Source organism: Panthera onca, chromosome B3, assembly GCF_046562875.1.
Source record: "Panthera onca isolate mPanOnc1 chromosome B3, mPanOnc1 haplotype 2, whole genome shotgun sequence".
NCBI classification, from domain to species: domain Eukaryota; kingdom Metazoa; phylum Chordata; class Mammalia; order Carnivora; family Felidae; genus Panthera; species Panthera onca.
The window spans coordinates 109,753,492-109,774,870 of record NC_138344.1 but is presented as its reverse complement, the minus strand read 5'-3'; the positions used below and the strand labels follow the sequence as shown (position 1 = coordinate 109,774,870).

At 41.6% G+C, this 21,379-nt stretch overlaps 1 protein-coding gene across 11 annotated transcripts in view; it reads right to left on the bottom strand.

Moving 5' to 3' along the window:
- SYNE2 (spectrin repeat containing nuclear envelope protein 2) overlaps positions 1–21,379 on the bottom strand; it is a 339,154-nt gene that overhangs the window by 77,662 nt on the left and 240,113 nt on the right. For all 11 annotated transcript variants that reach the window (XM_078448168.2, XM_078448169.2, XM_078448161.2 and 8 more), the window contains 14 exons: positions 18,953–19,135; positions 17,565–17,693; positions 16,917–17,038; positions 16,632–16,773; positions 15,030–15,161; positions 13,272–13,424; positions 12,937–13,146; positions 11,238–11,339; positions 10,235–10,354; positions 9,867–10,067; positions 7,629–7,802; positions 6,181–6,312; positions 2,457–2,653; positions 1,393–1,525 (listed from right to left, as the gene is read on the bottom strand). In XM_078448168.2, the coding sequence (XP_078304294.2) occupies positions 1,393–1,525; positions 2,457–2,653; positions 6,181–6,312; positions 7,629–7,802; positions 9,867–10,067; positions 10,235–10,354; positions 11,238–11,339; positions 12,937–13,146; positions 13,272–13,424; positions 15,030–15,161; positions 16,632–16,773; positions 16,917–17,038; positions 17,565–17,693; positions 18,953–19,135 (2,130 nt within the window). The remainder of the gene's footprint in view (positions 1–1,392; positions 1,526–2,456; positions 2,654–6,180; positions 6,313–7,628; positions 7,803–9,866; positions 10,068–10,234; positions 10,355–11,237; positions 11,340–12,936; positions 13,147–13,271; positions 13,425–15,029; positions 15,162–16,631; positions 16,774–16,916; positions 17,039–17,564; positions 17,694–18,952; positions 19,136–21,379) is intronic.

The following is a 21,379-nucleotide window of genomic DNA, read 5'->3' as shown; positions in this document are numbered from 1 at the left end:
TTTTAAAAAAGACCAGTCAGGGGCACTTGCGTGGCTCAGTGGGTTAAGCGTCTGACCTTGGCTCAGGTCATAATCTCCTGGTTTATGAGTTTGAGCCCCATGACAGGCTCTGGGCTCACAGCTCAGAGCGTGGAGCCAGCTTCAGATTCTGTGTCTCCCTCTCTCTCTGCCCCTCCCCTGCTTACACTCCGTCTCACTCTCTCTCTCTCAAAAATAAATATTTTTAAAAATTAAAAAAAAAATCAAGTAATAAAATAAAAAAAGACCTATCATTTCAACGTTAAGAGAAACAGAACACAAAGTTCCTATTAAATGAACTAAATGCAACTGATTTTTAACTAAAATATTTGAAAACTTTCCTTTGTATTTGTGGGGGTTTTCAAACATATTTTAAAAAGAAAAATTTTTTTAAACGTTTATTTATTTTTGAGACAGAGAGAGACAGAGCATGAACGGGGAGGGGCAGAGAGAGAGGGAGACACAGAATCGGAAGCAGGCTCCAGGCTCTGAGCCATCAACCCAGAGCCCGACGCGGGGCTCGAACTCACGGACTGTGAGATTGTGACCTGAGCTGAAGTCGGACGCTTAACCGACTGAGCCACCCAGGCGCCCCTCAAACATATTTTTAAATAATTACATTTTAATACCAAAGTGGGTGATCATTGCTATAAAATAAGAAAAATAGACAAGAAAAGAATATGGGAAAGGAATTTACATTAGAAAGTTTCATAAATTTATATTACAAAAGTAATAGTTTCCTTTCTTCAAAAAAAACCTCAAAACAATAGAACATTTTAGTAGAAATGTCAGTTCTGTATATGACAATTTACAACCATGTATCTATTAACTTTAACATTTATGAATTAATAAGTCTGTTAAGTTTTGGGGGAAAAGCAGGGGAGTTATTTCCTGCATTTAAAAAGCATGCTTCATGTCAGAGAAAGTTTTACTTTTATATATATTTTATAGGTTCAAATAAAAATCTACTTTATCATTGTTTTATTTTATTTTTAAATATTTACTTTGAGAGGGAGAGAGAGAGAGCATGCACACAGGGGAGAGGCAAAGAGAGAGTAGAGACAGAGAATCCCAAGCAGGTTCCACTGTCAGCACAGAGCCTGATACAGGGCTTGAACTCACAAATCATGAGATCACCACCTGAGCTGAAATCAAGAGCTGGATGTTTAACTGACTAAGCCAGCCAGGTGTCCCTATGGTAAATATATAAATGACCGCTATAAACAAATAGCTCTAAGTTTGAAGAATGATATTACCCTAAATTTTATCCCTTATCCACAAATGATTATGGAGACTATCGCATTGACCCTGGTCATTTTCCCCTGATATTTATTTCTGGCAATAATTATCTGAGCATATTTTATCATAACTTACAAAAAAACTGTTTATGTTGCTTCTGATTGTATCCAAGTCCTGAGACACATTGAGGGATTGTTCTTTCCAGTAATTCAGAGTTTGCTGAGAAGATTCCAACCACTTGGTTAACTGATCTGAATCTCTGTTATAACTAACAGGAATGAAGTGAGAGAGAAAGAAAATTAGAAACATACTCTATGGGTGATACGCATCATTGGCAAATTTTTTTCTCATTTTACTTTATGTTTTCCTGTGTTGATCAGCTCTATTATTCAAAAAATCATGATGTTTTAAGAATTATACCCTGTTTTATCCCATGCCCCAAATCTGACACTCCTGGCATTTTCTAGGACTCTGTTATGACTACTCTAGAACAAATGAGCATTTTAAAGTCTAAAACATTTTCTTATTACAGCTACACAAAAATAAACCCATGGGTAAGGACAGCGATTATTTCTAGTCATTAAATGTTATTGACAGATTTGTTTATAGTAAAAATATAACCAGCATTTGTATAAGTTGCATAACAGTAAACTTATTGGCTAGATTCCAACATATTTACAGGAAACGAAGGAAAATATTGAGCAGAATGCTACCCCTCTTGTAACTCTTAAACTTCTCTAAGACAGGTCCCTAAGAGGCACAGAGGAGGAGATTCAAACATTCTATGCTCTCTACCTTCCTCAAGGAGTTCAAGATTAGATCCACTAAACAAACAAAATTCTCTGAAGAACTCTGAAGGCTTTTTCAAACTATTCTGTGAGCTAAGATTATTATTTTTTAATTTAAAACCTTTTTAAAGAGTAGGAAAGAGCAACACCGTGGTATAAAGGTCACATGTACAATTTCATAACATAATTCTTACTTTTCACTGAACTGATTACGTGTCATCTTGAGTCTAGCAAACCAACCTCAGAGATCCTAGATGGCGTCTGGCCCAGAAGAGGGACCCAAGTGCTTAAATTGTTGAAGACAAACCTTACAGTAGAGAGACTGCAGGTAAAATCTGGTGGACTGCATGATCCTCTGAGGTTTTTGTCCGCCTGAAAATCTGACCTCAACCCATCCCTAAGAAAACATACCTGAGCAGATGCTTGAGAAGCGTTTGTAGTCTGTGCAGTTCATGGTCAATTTTTTTGTTTAGGGCCAACCACTGCTCTTCCAGTTTCGCAATCTGGCCCTCTAGTTCAGGACAGCTCACGGAGGCCACCAGCTCTCTGCCTTCGTTCAGAGTCTGGTAAAGCCGGGCGTGCTTTTCATCAATGTTTCTTTTTATTTGCTACAAAAAGTCAAGTCACAGAATGAATTATTTAAAAATGAAGCCAGTCCATCTATTGACAAATACTCCAGTAGAGGCTACTGAAGAAACAAGAACACAGTCCTAACCCTCAAGACTCTTGCAGTCTGACTGAAGAAACGTGATTCACGTTTTACTGATCACCTTTCATCATGAGACTGTCCAACTAATGCATTTCTACGGCACATTTCTTCAGTTCTATAGACTTACACATAACAACAGAAAACAAAATGTCACGGCTTTAGACTTGAGAATTCTCCATCTACAAGTAAAAAACAAGCTGGCAGTCTACGGGGCACGTTCAACTTGTGGACAGGTTTTGTGTGACCTAAAGATTATTTTGAAAACCAGGATATTTTACATAGAAATCAGGATTTCCTGTGACTCGGAGAAAACCGGAAATCTAGCACCCTGGGTCTACACCTTGATGTGGCACAGATGGCCTGGAATTGGGCAGCCAGGCTTCCTTTAGAAGGGCTTCGTCTCTTTGACATTCTGCCACGACAGTCCCCACCACCTTCCGAACACAGAGCCAGTCAGCGTCCATATTTCTGTTCTCGTTTGGCCCCTGTTAGAACTTTACATTGCAAATAGGTTTGAAGGGGATGAGAAAACATTTATCATCCCTTAGACCCGAACAGTAGAAAAAAACTCATTTCTAGAGTCTTCTAAGTGTAAGGATTCAACAGGGAGAAAGGAAGAGGACTTTAGAAGAATAAATTAGTACATCACTAATCCAACTTCATGAAAAGAAAATCTTTAGAACAGCAATACAACGACCCCTTGAAGAGAACTCTGTCTAAAGGCAATTACCTTCCACCACTGGGTTCAGCTACTGACACTTATCCTGACAGCTACTGAAATTTAATCTTCAAAAATAAATTATAATCAAAATATAATTTTTCCAACTAACTTAAGCCTTTTAAAAATCACTAAAGAATTCTACTTCCAATGCCCTTTCCACCGCTCTCATTTGTAATCCCCTCTTCTCATCTGAGTTGGCATGGGAAAATAAAATGTCCAAAACATCTGTTTAAAAAAAACAAAAAACAGTTCTGGGGCACCTGGGTGGCTCAGTCGGTTAAGCATCTGACTCTTGATTTCTGCTCAGGTCATGATCTCACAGTTCGTGAGTTCGAGCCCTGCATCGGGCTCTGTGTTGACAGTGGGAAGCCTGGTTGGGATTCTCTCTCTCTCTCTCTCTCTCTCTCTCTCTCTCTCTCTGTCTCTGTCTCTCTCTCTCTCCCTCTATCTCTCTCTCTCTGCGCCCCTCCCCCACTTTCACTATTTCTCTCAAAATAAATAAATAAACTTAAGAAAAAACTTCTGGGGTCCCTGGATGGCTCAGTTAAGCATCTGACTTCGGCGCAGGTCATGATCTCACAGTTGGTGGGTTGGAGCCCCGCGGCAGGGTCGGTGCTGACAGCTCAGAGCCTGGAGCCTGCTTCGGATGCTGCGTCTCCCTCTCTCTCTGCCCCTCCCCCACTGATGCTCTCTCTTTCAAAGACAAGTAAACATTAAAAAAAGAGCTCTAATTTCCCAAGCCTTCAGTACAAGACCAAGACACTTCATCTTTAGATTATCCCTGATAATTTTTTTTTAATGTTTTTTATTTATTTTTGAGACAGAGAGAGACAGAGCATGAGCAGCAGTGGGGGGGCGGGGGGCAGGGAGAGAGGGAGACACAGAATCTGAAGCAGGCTCCAGGCTCTGAGCTGTCTGCACAGAGCCCGACGCGGGGCTCGAACTCATGGACTGTGAGATCATGACCTGAGCTGAAGTCGGACACCCAACCGACCCTGAGCCACCCAGGCGCCCCTCCCAGGCGCCCCTCCCTGAGAATTTTTAATTACCCCATTTTATACACAGGAGTCAGACTGCAATGGTCACTCAGCACATGAGGTGCCGAGCCAGCATTTAAATGAGGTTTGCTCAACTGCAGAGGCCACACAGATGCTATGTTCCGTGGCCCACAGATGTCCACCGATCAAAATACATGCAAATCTCTCCATGACGCAGAACACTGAGAACGACCTGAAGAAGTCCATAAGCGAGATGGGCTTTACAAGGTATCTTTTTTATTCTTTTTTTTTTTTTTTTTTTTTGAGAGAGAGAGAGAGAAACCGTGTGTGTGTGTGTGTGTGTGTGTGTGTGTGTGAGAGAGAGAGAGAGAGAGAGAGAGAGAGAGAGCGAGCCAGGAAGAGCGGCAGAGGGAGACAGAGAATCCCAAGGGGCTTGATCCCGCGACCCTGGGATCATGACCTGGGCTGAAATCAAGAGTCAGATGCTTGACCGACTGAGCCGCCCAGATGCCCCCATATATCTCTCTTTTAGTTTGACGAATCTATTTAAGAGTTTTAGGACAATTATTTCAGTTTTTAAAAATCTCAAATTTAACAGATTCACAGGTTGAACTTTAAGGGACATGATCCCTTGTCCACCTGAGAGAGGTGGGCTAATACAAACAGTTCCTTAACATAATGAGGTTTAAAATGCCGTTTTCAACTGCCTTCTCTTAGCTCTTTGGATGTACTTCTGCATCCCCAGGCTAACAAAGAATTAAGCAGCAGCTTCCCACCCCCAGAAGATTCAGATTTATCTTAGAGTTAAACTCAATCGGACAAGATGGCAAAGAGATCAATTGTACCTTTCTAGGCATCTAGACAGCAGGACTACAGCGTCCGTCTCTTTGCAAAATGTTCCTTATAGGAGCTTAAATGCTACTGAGGAATGCCAGGGTCCTGCCAAGGATTTCATTTTCCATCCGGTCTATTCAGGCAACAAACCTACTCTTGAAGTTTCGAAGTTGGCATTTGATAACCACGCCCAGCATCACAACTCAGAGGCTGACAACACATTCGAAAGTTAAAACTAAATATTTCAAGTTTCTGTCGAGAAGACTTAAAACTCGTTTTCTCGTTGGTCATGATCTCAAGTCCACTTGAAAACTATTCTAGGGTTCTATCTTTTCTATGGCATCGAAGTTTGGGACACAGAGACTTGGATGATACCACTAAATGTTACACACAAAACATTTTGTTTGAAGTCTTTTTTATAATGCTGGTGGCAGGTGACAGATTATCGCCTGTCTCAGAGGCTATGTCCAAACAGGGCTTCACCGAAGTAAGAAAACCACATATAGGTTTAGTGGCCCATGGTTTACAACGTTCGTTCTCTACTTTGGCTCATTTCCATACCCGCTGACATCCACTTCCTGAGACGGGTAGGAGAACTAGCGTGATTCCCTACACTATACAAAGAAACTGAGACTTAGAGACAAAAAGTTGACACGCTTGACAGGTGAGAGCCAGGACTCGTACCCAGCACCTCGACCCCAAGCCTCAAGTATAATGAAAGACTCAAAATCAAATCCACGGGTTCCCTGAATATCAGTCTAATAGTGCATGGTGTGAGGAACAACACTTCAAAGTCGAGCAATTTAGTCAAAACAAAAGAAAACGCAAAGTGCTACGGACGCTGCCTCTGATGGATTCAACGGCGCAAAATACCTGGTAAAATGAAATCCTTTCCACTAATCTTTCCTCTGTCTCTTCCACCAGACTCACAGAGGGCAACGTAGATACAAGAATTTCCAGATCCTTTTCAAGAGATGCATAGTTTTCATCAAATTCTTCCCATTTCTAGAGAATCAAGAACATAATATCAGTGGGAGCCCTTTTCTAGATTCGTTCCAGCCAATGACAAAATCGATCATACGAAATAAAAACGAACTGAGACCATACGAACTCCAAGCACAGATTCCAGGGGTTTCTGAGAGATATGACCTACTCTCGTAAGAACTCAGGGTCCGATGGAAAACAATTCCGTTGCCTTTGTGGACAGGGTTTTGAAAAATCCAGTTGGCATTAGTGTTTTATGCTTGTCTCATCAAACTGAGTAAGGACCGAGATTAAGTGAGAGGGTTACACCTCTCAGCCTGCACCTCTGTGGAGACCTCAGAGTTGGAAGAGAGCCGTTCTCACACTTGGAAAGGAAGGGGCTAACTTTTAAAGCTTTTCTCAGCAGAGGCTCCGAGTAGGTTGCTTCTACCCTCTCTGCTCCAACCCCTAGCCCACTGAACATTACCCTGTGATGCTGCTAGAAGCAGAATTCCACTGTTGGAGGAATGTGGGCTTACACTTCATTAGTAGAGTACTATTTCCTTTGGCTGAGTCTTGCCTTGTCCCAGTTCTATTTCTATAGAAGCTCACCACAAGGACCTCGGCACGCTAACAGAGCTGACTTACGGACACTAAATATTACCTGCTGGAAAAAGAACCACCTTATTGATTCTCTTATCTACCGAAGTAGTGGGTCACGTGGCTGTGAGGGTCACTCTTTGGGTTCGGGGGGGGGTCTCTTTTTTTAAATACCATGAAATATTACTAGAAATAACAATTTGACAAGCTAACCAGAAAACTGATTTCATTAGCCTAACATAACATGATCACATTACAAAGTTGAAGATTTCCTTGCTTCTGGGTTACTTCCTTTAAGTGCTAACATCCATGGTGTGTAAGAAGTTAAAGGTGAGAACTTTCAAACGGAGAAAGAACTTGATGCAAACTTAATTTTCTTCTTGGATTTAAGACTACCAGGAGTCCACTCCAGCAGCAGAACACCCGGACCTGCCCTCTTTGGGGAGCACAGTTTCTGAACCACCACTTCATCCAAATGACCTCTTTATGGATCTCAAAGTGCGCTTCCAATTTTGTTTATTTGCACACAAACCTAGAAGGTGGAAAGACATGCCATCCCCTCGTTCCCGCGTGCGGAATCTCAGCAACTATTTCATTCCCGGAGCAGCAGTCAGGACTAGAACAGGCTTCCATCTCCTCAGTGTGAGTTCCCATTTAACTACTGCTTAATGGTAACTCGACACCTCTGGACACCAGCAGGTGGTGGTCCAAGGTCCAGAATTCCAGGGTTAAGCACGACGTTTACATATCTCAAGTACCTGCAATAAACTTTGCAGCTTTATTCCACGTTGGTGTGACTTTTCTTCCAGTAATTTAATTTCTTGTATTTGTTCTGCCCAAAACGTGTCTTTCTTTTGCAGTAAAGAAGGAGGCATTCTGTTGGAGTATGTTTGGATCAACAGCATGTCAGCAACCAGCTTCTGGAAAAAAAGCTGTACAATGGACAAGACTTGTTATTTATTTATTTCTACATCGTGAAACTTAAAAACTGAGTTACTTCAACTTTTTATACAGGTGTATTTACTTTTATTTTATTTTTTTTAATTAAAAAAATTTTTTTTAATGCTTGTTTATTTTTGAGAGACAGACAGACAGAGTGTGAGCTGGGGAGGGGCAGAGAGAGAGGGAGACACAGAATCCGAAGCAGGCTCCAGGCTCTGAGCTGTCAGCACAGAGCCCAACGTGGGGCTCAAACCCACAAACTGTGAGATCATGACCTGAGCCGAAGTCGGACGCTTAGCCCACTGAGCCACCCAGGCACCCCTAATTTTTTTTTCTAACATTTATTTATTTTCAAGAGACAGAGAGAGACAGAGTGTGAGTGGGGGAGGGGCAAAGAGAGAGGGAAACACAGAATCTGAAGCAGGCTCCAGGCTCTGAGCTGTCAGCACAGAGCCCAACGTGGGGCTCAAACCCACCAACAGTGAGATCATGTCCTGAGCTGAGGTCGGATGCTTAACTGACTGAGCCACCCAGGCGCCCCAGGTGTAGTTGCTTTTAAATCCCAAGACGGCCATGCAGAGTCACACATAAGAGGAAAGAAAAAGAAAATTGACTGTGTACCCATTAGTCTTTAACACTAATGGCATTTTAACAAGTCATAAAGAAAAATCCTCCTAAGTAACATTTTCCATAAAACAGTCCATGTTAAAGGGCAAACAGTGTTAGCCAATTTCAATTTCCAGTGAAATCTTCCTAAATCAGTTACTCTGAGTTTTGTTTTTTTTTTTAAATCTTTATTTATTTTTGAGAGAGAGACCACATGTAAGCAAAGGAGGAGCAGAGAGAGAGGGAGATACAGAATCCGAAGCTGGCTCCAGGCTCTGAGCTGTCAGCACAGAGCCTGACATGGGGCTTGAACTCATGAACCATGAGATCATGACCTGAGCCGAAGTCGGACACTTAAAACCGACTGGCCACCCAGGCACCCCCCAGTTACTCCAAGTTTTAAGAAACTTTACGAAAAGATCGATACTGACATGGCCGGTTAATTTCAAGACACTAAATTGGATGGATAGATGAGTGAGCCCAAGAAGCCCACACATGGAACAGCCAGAGGTTCCTACACTCTGGCTTGATTTTCTACTCAATAACATGGCCAAGTACAAGGAATTTGTTGACAGGGTCTGTTGGGATCCTGGTATGTAAAAGCTCCCAGAACAACACTTTAAGAACCTTTACACAGGAAATCTTTAGCTTCACATGGTTCTCCTCCATTTGCATAGTCAGCTGCCCCTTCTAATTGTCTGGAGGAACTTCTTATGCGAATCCTTTCTCCTAGTCCCTTGAAAAGGGTATGTAGAAGGTTTATAAAAGCATCCAGAACAAATCCTGACACTGTAGATATCCATAATATTATTTTTTCCTTTCCCCCTCCATTCTTTATAGAATATTTACCTTTGGATTTCTTAGAACAAGGTCTCCTTATCACACGCCTAGAGTTCAGCTTGTTGGAGGCAGAAATGGTCTTTCCCATTTTTTTTTTTTTTTTGCATCAGTACTTAAATTACTACATGTCTTTAGGTGGTGATCATGAGGCTGTTGTGTAATAAAATGAATGGACAACTAAAAGATTTATTGTAGCATTACAATAGATACACATTTACATATTGAGGTATAGATATTTTTTTGGCCTCAGTTCTCAGGAAAGCCTTCCCTAATCTCCTGAATTCAATTTCCCCTCTTAAATGCTCTGAAAGCATGTGTCTCAATTTTAATTTTAAATTTGTTTGGAATGACTTGTTCATAAATGTCTCTCTTTCAACCAAAAGCTCCATGAACGTAAGGAACTATATCTGTTTTCCCTCACAATCACATTCTTAGAGGTCAGCGGAGTTCCTGATATCCAGTAAGCCGTCTCATTGATGTTAGTTCAAACAAAGAGTGAATGAATGAATGAACAACGTATATTTCACCAAGGAAGAAAATGGATGCTCTATGGTTAAGTCAGAAAGACTTAAAGTCTATGAAAAGGTAATCTGACCCACGCGTCTTACCTTGTGATTCTGTATTTGAGCCTGTAAGGCATCTTTACTTTTGGGTTGTTTTAAGTGGTCATGAGCAAGCTTTTCCTTTCCAATAGCCACTAGTTCCACCATGCCTTGCAATAAGGCATCTTGCTGGCTCTCAGTGATGAAAGGGCTGCTGAGTTCTGTGTACCGAGCTCTCAAGATTCCCCACATACTGTCAAGCACATCCTGAAAAGAAAGAACGTTTTCATCCAACCACGAAAATAATCCAGATGGAGAACAAAGCTAAACTCTCTTTGGAGAACAAACCTGAACTCTCTTTCTGGAAGAACAAGAAGTCTCACTGCTTATAATCATAGCGATTCACTGACCGAATGTTTTCTGCTCACACATACCTCTAATTTGTAAACCTCTTGCAGTAACACATAAGGTAAACGAAGCCTCTCCCCTTCGTCTCTTAGTTTTGCCACTCGGCTCTCGGAGTTCTGCAGCTCCACTGTATACGCATCTGCTTTCTACAGTGAGAGACAATGCAAAAAAGCAAACCCTTTCAGAAGCCAGAGAAGTGTGCATATTCATTGTAAAAGAATGAAACCGTACAGAAAAAATTAAGGGAAAAATGAAAGTCCCACTTCTCCTCCCTCACCTCCAGCTTCTCCCAGAAAATTTGTCCCCAACACGTTTGAAGCATGGACCAGAAGCACATGTGCACATCCTTAAACTTAATGAACGCACACATCACTCTGTTCTGCAAGCTGCCTCCGTACTTACCAGCTGCTCTGCAAATCAGTACAAATACCGGACTCCTTGCAAATGGACACACACTGCTTTTCTAAGAGTCTGCCCTTAATGGCTTTTGGGCTATCGAAGCGTTTTTAGTTCAAGCAGTGCTGCTAGGTCCATCCTTGAGTATTTATATACACGTTTCTCTATGCCCTTGTCTTCCTTCCTTAGGATAAGTGCAACATCTATAGCACTATCTGTCCACAGAAGGTCCTCAATTCATACTTGCTGAATAAATGAATGAAGTGAGCCTACTGTGGGTGGAAGCACATTCACACGTAAAATTCTGATTTATAGCCAACCGATCCTGAGAAGCTGGACAAATTCTCCTCCCAAGAGAATGGGGGCCTCATTTCCTAATACTCTCACTGACCCTGCACAAACTTCCATTTTTGCCTGGTTGATAGGTGACCATGGTGTTGTGTCGGTTTAATTTACTCTTCATAAGGTACTACTTATGAGATATTTTTAAAGGTCCACATAAAGAGTTCTCGTTTCTATTTGTTTACTCTAGCCTTGCCACTGCTCCCAAAGGAAAGTGCTTCAGAAACACAGCTTCTACACAAAACTCTTTGGTCCAAGGTCAGATCAGTGTAATTGTTTTGACTTGATTACCTGAAGCTGTTCATCAATACTCTGGCCACTAATTTCATTCAAAGACTGTTGTAAAGATGTTTTATTCTTAGTAAGTTGATCATACAATCGCTTTATTTCATTCTGTATAGGAAGATAAATGCAACAAACAGTAAGAATCTCATGCGGGCCCCTTTAATACCTTACAAAAAATTTAGCCGTCCTTTAATTTTTATGCTAACAGAAGTTCCAAACATATACCAAAATAGAGGAATTGCCTAGCTTTAACAATTATTGACTTGTGACTGGTCATCTCTGCTCTGTGCCCTCCCCTGAGCCTTCTTAACTATATCTAATCTCCTTCCCCTCAGAATATTTTGAAACAAATCACAGATATTTCATCATGGTAAGTTTCAGTATGTGTTTTTAAAAGACAAAGATTCCTCCCTTTAAAAACAGTACAAAATTGGGGCGCCTGAGTGGCTCAGTCAGTTAAGCGTCCAACTTCAGCTCAGGTCATGATCTCACAGCTTGGGAGTTCGAGCCCCACGTCGGGCTGTGCTGACAGCTCAGAGCTTGGAGCCTGCTTCGGATTCTGTGCCTCCCTCTCTCTCTGCCCCTCCCCTGCAAGCTTTCTGTTTCTCTCTCCCTCTCTCTCTCAAAAATAAACAAACGTTAAAAAAAATTTTTTTTAATATTACAAATCAACAACCATTTCCTAGTATCATTAGCTATAGGAAAGGGTTCACATTTCTCTAATTAGCTATAATTTTTCCTTTTGGTTTGTTTGAATTGGAATCTAAATGAGGTTCAGGTTGCAAGGGACTAATACATGTGTTAAGTCTCTTGTGATCTGCAGGCTCCCCAACCATCTCTCTTGTTTATTCCTGGGGTTTTGGGTGGGATGGTGAAAACACAGGTCTTTTACTCTATACAGCTTCCCACGGTCTGCATTTGGCTGACCCCCCCACACTGCTGCAATGCTCTTCTCTTGTGTCTATTTTACATGATCAGATTGAGGTTTGACTTTACGGGCAAGACTCCTTCATAAGTGGTGTTGTGTTTCATTTCTTTTTCTCTAGTTAGGAAACTACTAGAATTGTCTGTCTGCTTGCCTCAAGTCTGTCCTCTAATCCACAGTAGTTAACAGCCAGGTGAATCTACCTGAAACATACACAGAGTGCCCTTCTTTTGCTCAAAAACTTTAATGGTCGGGGTGCGTGGGTGGCTCAGTCAGTTAAGGGATCGACTTCGGCTCACGTCATGATCTCACAGCTTGTGACTTTGATCCCTGCATCAGGCTCTGTGCTGATAGCTCAGAGCCTGGAGCCTGCTTCGGATTCTGTGTCTCCCTCTGTCTCTCTACCCCTCCCTTGCTCATGCTCTCTCTCTTTCTTCTCAAAAATAAATAAAAACATTAAAAAAATTAAAAAAAAAAAAACTTTAATGGCTCCCTGTTACTGAGAAATCCTCCCCTAGGACAATCATTAATGACTAAATGTAACACAGGAAAGAAACGGTTCATTAGCCCGATCTAACAAATTCATACCACAACTTTGGGAAGGACCTCGCTTTCAAATGGTCTCCAAACACAGGCACTGAACTAATCTAAAGACCTTCACAGAAAGAACCTCTCACCACTTTCCTTAGCAATTCCTAATCATGACTGCCACCAGGAATAGGAATGAACAGAAATTAACATGAAACAGTGCCAAAGTAGGCTGAGCGCCTAGCCCTGTACCTGATAACTGCGGTTATAGTCGAGGCCAGCTTTTAGGGACTTGCTCCTAGATGCAGCCGTGGCCTGGGTGTGCTCCAGGTAGACTTGGAGGTTATTCAAACATTCATGGAACAAGTCGGCGTTCTTCCCAGACCAAGTCATGGCTTTCAAAAGATCATCCTTCTTATCACCCATAGCTAAGTAAAGTTTTTTCAACTCAAGAGCCAGTGTCTGCGAAGAGGTGAGAAGGAAAGACACAGTGAATAGACTCTGACTTTAAGAGGCTTCAGCTCTGGCTTAAACAGCGGGCTGTTTGCAGCAACGGCCAACACATGGGCTTATTGGAAATTCCTTACCTCGTAGTGCGCCTGCCGAGCACAGACATCCTCTCTGAAGAGCCCAGGTGTCTGCAGCATCTCCTCCACGCTGGCAAGGCACTGACTGAGGGTCAGAAATAGTTCAAATAATTTTTTATCCAAATTTATGTATGTTTCTTCTGTCATGTTTTCCTGAATCGAGAGGAAAAAAGAAAAAAATAAATATTAGGATTCCTTGCCTTCCTAAGCCTCCATTTTCCCTGGTTTTGTTATGGTTTACAATTTACGTTATACTTTTTTTTTTTTTTTAATTTTTTTTTTTTAACGTTTATATATTTTTGAGACAGAGAGAGAGAGAGACAGAGCATGAACAGGGGAGGAGCAGAGAGAGAGGGAGACACAGAATCGGAAGCAGGCTCCAGGCTCTGAGCCATCAGCCCAGAGCCCGACGCGGGGCTCGAACTCACGGACCGCGAGATCGTGACCTGAGCTGAAGTTGGACGCTTAACTGACTGAGCCACCCAGGCGCCCCTACGTTATACTCTTTTATAATTGGTTGTTTTGAACACTTTGTGAATCAGGTAGAAGAATAAACAAATATAATTAGGATGTTAAGTCTGAGAAAAACAAGTTTAAGAAACTCAACGCTTGGTAGTGAGTAACCATTGAAATGGAATTAAAAGGTAAATAACAAGATGAAGGACTTCCTTAGCGGGGCCATCCATGTGGGAGTCTCGTCCCAAGGAAAGCACACTATCCCTCTTCCCATGGCTCCCTGCCTCCCACATTGTAAGGTAGGAGAAAGTGGGTTAATGGAATCAAGTACAGCCTGGAGAAGGAAAAGAAGACATTTGAAAGGGATGATTGGGAAGAGGTACAGTATCTTAAAGATAGATGGTAGGCACGGCATGGTAACTACAGTTAATAAATACTGTGTTACATATTTGAAAGTTGTCAAGAGAGTAGATCTTACAAGTTCTCATTTCAGGAAAAACATTTTTATAACTGTATGTGGTGATGCATGTTAGATTCATTGTGGTGATCATTTCACAAAATATACAAATATTGAATCATTATGGTGGACACCTGAAGCTAATATGTCAGTTGCATCTCAATAAAAAAAAGATATGGATGGGCTGTGGAGTGGGGGTGGAAATTAGAAGTGTTATATATGGGCTGATTGTGAGAATTAAGGCCATCCTTAGATGTACAACTTCAAGGGAGGCACCTAGGGTTGTGCGATTGTGTCCTAGTGAGTTTGGGAGCCACAAGGTATCCTTATATTTTAGCATAAGCTGTTGGAGCCACCTCTTTTTCTTTACCAATGAACACTCTGAATTCTTGACCAGGTACAAGATATTTAGAAGCATGTGAAAGCTAGCAATCACCCCAATTTAGATTCTATTTCCTATGGTCTTCTCTGGTTGATACTTAACATTACCCAGCACACCGTTTCAGCATTCAGCTTAGTCAAGGTTGGAAATCTTGTCAATACTCCCCTCCTTCCTTACCCTTCCAATCACAGAGCACCACTGCAGACAGTACTAATCAACAACGATCCTTGTTCCTGCCGATCTTAGACTTGGGTTCAATGATCTTTGTACATGGTGGTCTCGGCAGGTGCTACCACATTCATCAGAGTTGGCAAGAGATAAACTCTACTTGCAATTCTAGGACCCATTCCACCATGGATTCTACCATTTATTCAATTTAAAAAATGATGGCTAATTTACAATGTCACATTTCCCTTCTTTTTTGATATTGCGGTGAGGAAAATATGTAATGTGAAGCTGCTACCTGGGTCTGAAAATTATTTGCCTCTTGACGCAGGTCTTCAAGCTGTGTGGTATATGTTTTCAGTTCTTCAGTTGTTGGGTATCTGAAGTTATACACACTCACACTGGGTAGAATACTCATATTTGTGGCAACCTATATGAAAAAAGAGAAACCTCATTACAATTTGAGATCCTGCTGCTGTTAATGTTAAACAGCAAAAATGCTTTTTCACGTGCTATCTTCCAAATTACTTTCTTGGTAAATGTTTTTGTCTACCTTGTCACTTGTAAGAAAAATTTAAATTTTAAATATTGTGGACAGCTTTGAAAGGTCATGAAAAGCTTTACTTAGACACTTGAGGGTCTATTGAGATAACAAAATGAGGCAAGATAAACCATAACTTGAAAATAGAGTAAAATCACTACTGTTTCAATTTGGTAGCAATGCCATTCACGTTATGAGGTTAGCGGTTTCTCTTCCCATTTATTGGTAGACCCCTGGTATAGAGCCAACTCTTAGAATAGTCCCCTCCAGGTACAGACTTGCATCTTGATCTGTTATTGGAAAGCTAAATAAGCATTAAAAATTAGCTGTGACTCTAGAAGACAGAAAGATTCAGAGTTAATTCCCTTTTCAAATTAGAAAACTAATAAATACAAAGAAACAGAGTGGGGTGGTGTCAGATTTTGCCTGGGGAAAAGAACTGATGATGTTCTGCGGTTGGAAAGAGAACAATATACGTGTTACAGTGTGTATGATGAGGAGAAACCAAGACTAAAGCCAATGAGTTTAATTCAACATCAATAGGCCAGGAAAGGTTCTCGGCAGAATAGAACAGGAAAGTTCCCACCAGACTGGAGAACTGGGCAATAGGCGGTAACCTTTGCCCAGGCAGGTTGGGTGCAAAGTTGAAGGCAGAAGCTTGATAGCTGTGACCAACAGTGTTAATCTGCTCACGGGCTCCCTGCTCAGAGAGAAATCCAGCAGCAGCTGGCCCAGTATGATTAAGAACTGTGATGGCAGTAAGACAGCGTGTTTGTGGGACATAGGTACCTGGCACACTGTAGATTCCAAATCATCTTGATGAATGAATGACGCTAATATAGCATTGTGCCATTAAAACATTAAACAATTAAAACAGTTAACAATTAAAACATTAAAAAAGTGTTTCTTAAAAAAAAAAACCATATTATTCATTCCTTTATTCATTCAACATATTGAAACTGAGACTTCACAATGTTTCAGATACTGTGCCAGGCACTCAAATGTGAACCAGGCAGACATGGTCTTTTCTTCCTATACCACTTAATGGGGAATACAGACAAATAAACAGGTACTCAGTATCGTAAGAGCTGTGATTAGGGAAGCTCAGAGTGCCACAAAAGCACAAAGGAGTGGCACTTCACGCAGACTTCCAGGAGGGTGAAAAAGGGTCGGCCAGATGAAAAAGCCACTTGGCATCTTCGCTTTCTGAAAACCAACGATTTTATTTCCGCCTAATGCGGAACACGTATACGGGTACTTAATGAATGCTTGTTGCATTTTCAAAGACAAACGTGTTTATTTATGATTTACACCGCATGTTTATTTATGATTTACACCGTGTGCGTCACAGCCACTGACCTGAGGCTGCACAAGCTGAGGTAGCGGTAGCCCAATCTTTGATGACAGTTCGTGACGTAAATATTGCCACTTATCCCCACTTTGGCCCTGAGTTGACAAGACGGAGTCTGGAGCATCCTTTGAGGGGCTAGATGCCTTAATGCTTTTAAAGGGAAATAAAAGGTGAAAAGAATAATCAACAGATAATTTTGGTTGCATTCGGTAAGAGTTTTAGAAGTGATTTAAGAAGAAATGCTCTGAGTTCTCCCAACCATAGCTGAATGTCCAACTCTAAAAATGTCTTACCTCTCAGATGATTTCTGAGTTGTATCTTTATCAGGTTGGCAAAACTGGGGCCGTATTTTCTTAGCATTAAATTCTACGAATTTGATGAAATCTTTCTGTTCTGTTGGTTTTAACTCCAGGACCTATCATTGAATGAGATTCAAATGGTCCAGTCAAAGTTTTCCAATTACAGCCAACGGTTTCTTCTGTTGAGAGCATCTCATTTTGAACCATTTCCTAAATTATTATCTACTATTTCCCTTTCTTGCTTGCTTGTTCCCCTTAACTTTTATTTCTCAAAAACCTACTTCAAGTATTCACACAATGATCAAGTAAATATTACAATATATGCTACACATATGGAAAGTCCCCTAAAATATGCAAAACACGTTTAGAAACAATAGGGAAAGAGGTGTTACGGTTAGAGAGTAAGTCCCCCTGAAGGTATTTACTTAGTTTGAAATAAGATGCAAATCAATAAAATAGCAAAGTTAGAGTGTCCCCACCTGCAGAAGGCGAAAGCAAGGTGGGTGAAAGCAAGGTGGGTGTTGCAGTAAATGCTTACCACTCACACACACCCTCCAGGAGCAGTTTGGTACTTAGTTCAAAGGGAAATTCCATACAGAAACCTTTATTCTTATCCTTATATCTGTTAAGGGCTACAATTACCTGTTGCTGCTGGAAATCTTTTTGTCTGCTGAATTGTGGCCTTTCACTTACAACAGGTTCAAGTTCAGAAAGGTTATCTGGTTGGAGATCATTTTGATGCTCTGAAGGTTTCTTTAGTGTGGCAGAATGCTGCAAAACATTTTATGATGGTACACTATTTAAAAAATGACTCCCTTTATTTTAGTTCTACTAAAGAGACCACATAATGGGAAAGTTTTATATGAAGTGACTAGGTTTCATTATTTATTACAAGTATATACTATGATTTAAGGTAGTTGTTTCAAAACAACTTCAAAAAACCATTACGTTTGATGAAGTGGTCATTTTATTTATTTTTTTAATTGTTTATTTTTGAGAGAGAGACAGAGTGCGAGCAGGGGAGGGGCAGAGAGAGAGGGAGACACAGAATCCGAAGCAGGCTCCAGGCTCTGAGCTGTCAGCACAGAGCCCGACGTGGGGCTTGAACTCACGGGGTGTGAGATCACGACCCGAGCCAAAGTCGGATGCTTGACCGACTGAGCCACCCAGGCGCCCCTGAAGTGGTCATTTAATTTTCTCAGTGTAATTCATCCAATGAATTACTAAAAACTAGGAAATGTATTGCTTCTCTGTTTTAAGAACAAAGTAAAACACACACACACACACCCCGAAAAGAGAAATAGTACTAACGCTTATAAATGCAAATTTCCCATAGGTCCAAAACATTTTTTAAAAAGAGAGGACATATGAGGATGAAAGGGGAACCACAGAGTCTGTGTATCTGCAGCCAATCTTATTTCTGTGAATGTAAGTCCTTTGAGTAGGAACCACCATCTCCTAAGTATAGATGCAAATCTTATATAGTAAGGCTCTACTCATAAGACACGCATTTGCATTTATACAGAATGCTTTTAAAAGTCACGAGAACAGTTCAACTGCATGACACTTCCATCAGTATATGTATTTGTAAATAACAGAACGTATCCTGTAAACAGTTTTTCTATTTCTGATGTCTAACTTTAAGCTTCTCAAAAAAAAAATTTAATCTTCACTATTGGCGCTTCATTTTCCAGTCAAGTGGGGTGACACATTACCTTTAAACCTTATCTTTCTTTTACAAAGAGGGCCTACACCACACCTCATTACCAGTGAGAACCATCATTCCAGTCAAACCAACCCAATGCAGACCAACGCCGTCCCTAACAAGAGCCTAGGTAGGAAAACTGCAGGGCAAAATGGAATCAGTAACACAAGTCAGTACAACCTTCCCTTACAGTTTGAAGATGCTTCATTCTCTCTTACGTAGTAGAATTTCTTCTGTGGCTGTCTTATCACCTCTGCCAGAATTCCTTCCTGGTGGTTCTATCAGATCATCTACCCACTCATGTCTATACGTGGCCGTGTCTTACCTGGTCTTCATTGTATTTCTCCTGAAGCATGATCTGGACTTTTTCCAAATTGCACTTCACAGTCTTTAGCTTCAAGGAAAGAGCTTCAGCCTCCTGATGAGTGGCCCCACTGTCTCCCGGCCCCCGATCTTTGCAGCTCTCTAGCAGAGACGCAACCTTGTGCTCGATTTCTGTTAGCATGGCCTTGGAAACAAAATCGTTTCATCATTCAAGGTTTTGGTCTTGAACAAGTGTTATACTCTACGATGAGTCAGATTCACTCTGTCTACCTACCGTACACAACAAGTCTCGGAAACACAGACTGGAAGGGACATTGGGAAAGCAACAAGGACGATTTCCACATAACCCCTGAGCTTTTGGACAGGGGTGCCACTGAGCCAACCCAACTTGCAGACGTCACTCCCCACAATAATCTAAGTGACTCCATAATCACTTTAGAAAATACAGCTGAACGTATCCAGCACAGCATAATGGTTAAGAACACAGACCCTGGGGCACCTGGCTGGCTCTGTTGGAAGAGCTTGCGACTCTTGATCTTAAGGGTAGTGAGTTCGAGCCCCGTGGTGGGTGTAGATTACTCAAGTAAACAAATAAACGTAAAAACAAAAACACAGGCACTGGAACTAGACTCTGTGAGGTCAGATCCCAGCCCTGCCACTTAGCAGCCAGGTAAACGCAGGCACCTTCCTTTGTACGAGTGTGCCTTCAGTCGTCTGTAAAATGGGGGTAATAACAGAACTTACCTCCTAAGGGTCCCTTGGAGGAGTTAAGAGTTAAAATCCATTCGCTCTGGCCAGTGCTCGACTACTATCATTTTCTCCCCGCTATCCTAACCTTTTCCTGTTGCAATCCGAGTGTTGAGTAGTAATAATAATAAACAGACAAAATTTGCACAGAAGTCTTTGAAAGTTCTTTCCCTTGATCTTTGCCTCCTCTTTTTCAAGTCAAATAAACTTCCAAAACATCCGAAGAAGATCACAGAAGAAATAATTTGGAACCTAAAACACTTAGTCATTGATACCACTGGCCAATTTACACACAGGTCTAAAAATAAATCAGCCAGATGAAGTAAGTTTCCCTGTAAGTCAATGTCACTGTATTCCTCCCAACAGATCAAGTTTGCTGTCTCCTGTGGCTCTGGAGCCCACGCGGTCACGTCAACTGACTGGTATACCATATGGCAGCAACATGCAAACTCACATTCTAGCCCCGGGATCACTGGGGCTAAAACTTGGTGTGTGCCTGAGAAGTTGTTCAGCTCTTTGAGAGAAACTTAGGAAAAACTGTCCTTAAAACAGATTTTCAAACAATCTATTCTTATAACTCCTCTATCCAAGCAAACTACTTGTATCCTGTACAGACTCTTCTAAGCATAAACAATATGGAATCACAGATCTTAGAGTGGCTACAAAGAGAATGTACTATAATTTTGTGCTCTTTTCCTCCATTCAGCTTTTTTTTTTTTTTTTTTTCTTAAAGCGAGAGCAAGAGAATGAGTGGAGCAGAGAGAGAGGGAGAGAGACAGAATCCTAAGCAGGCTCCCAACTGTCGGTGCAGAGCCCGATGCGGGGCTTGAATTCACAAACCACGAGATCATGACCTGAGCTGAAATCAAGAGTCGGACGCTTAACCAACTGAGCCACCCAGGTGCCCACCATTTAGCTTTTTAAAAATGTTTGAGAGACGGAGAGCGAGCGAGCACGTGCACACGCTAGCATGAGCTGGGGAGGGGCAGAGAGAGAGAGAGAGAGAGAGAGAGAGAGAGAGAGAGAGAGAGAGAATATCCCACGCAGGCTCCAGGCTGTCAGCACAGAGACCAACATGGGGCTCAATCTCACAAACCGCGGTCAAACCAGGTGGGACACTTTATATGCTGACAGCTGACCCCAAAACATTGAGCCAATCAGACAGAATTATCAGACATTAGCGGATCCAGAGTTTTCCAGGATGACATAATTTTTGCCGGCATAACAGAGAAACAAAACAATAGCTGTTTTGATTCACATGTTTTTAATAATCAAGGCTGAACATTTCTTCTCAAATATTAAATTACCAAATATAATTTGTTCTCGACTTATCTGTTTGTTCCTCTCCTTGGACCTTCTCCCACGGGGAACTTAATGTTTTTTACAGACTACTATAAGGCTTCTTATAGGTTTCAGTATTAAGTTGCACGTGCCATGGTGTTATATAAATGAGCCAAAGATGGCCCCTGCATATTGGTCCCTATGTTGCTTATTTTTTCACAGCAGGCCAGCACCATTAGCTCCAATCCTACTGGCACCAAACTCAAAGCGGGACCCTCCATCTGCCTGCCATGGTTAAGACAAACCCTGGGGCTCTAGAAGACCGTAGCCTCTCTTGCCCCCTGGAACTCTCTGACATCACCTAGATACACGAGCCCCTCTGGATTCCTTGCTCCCCTGA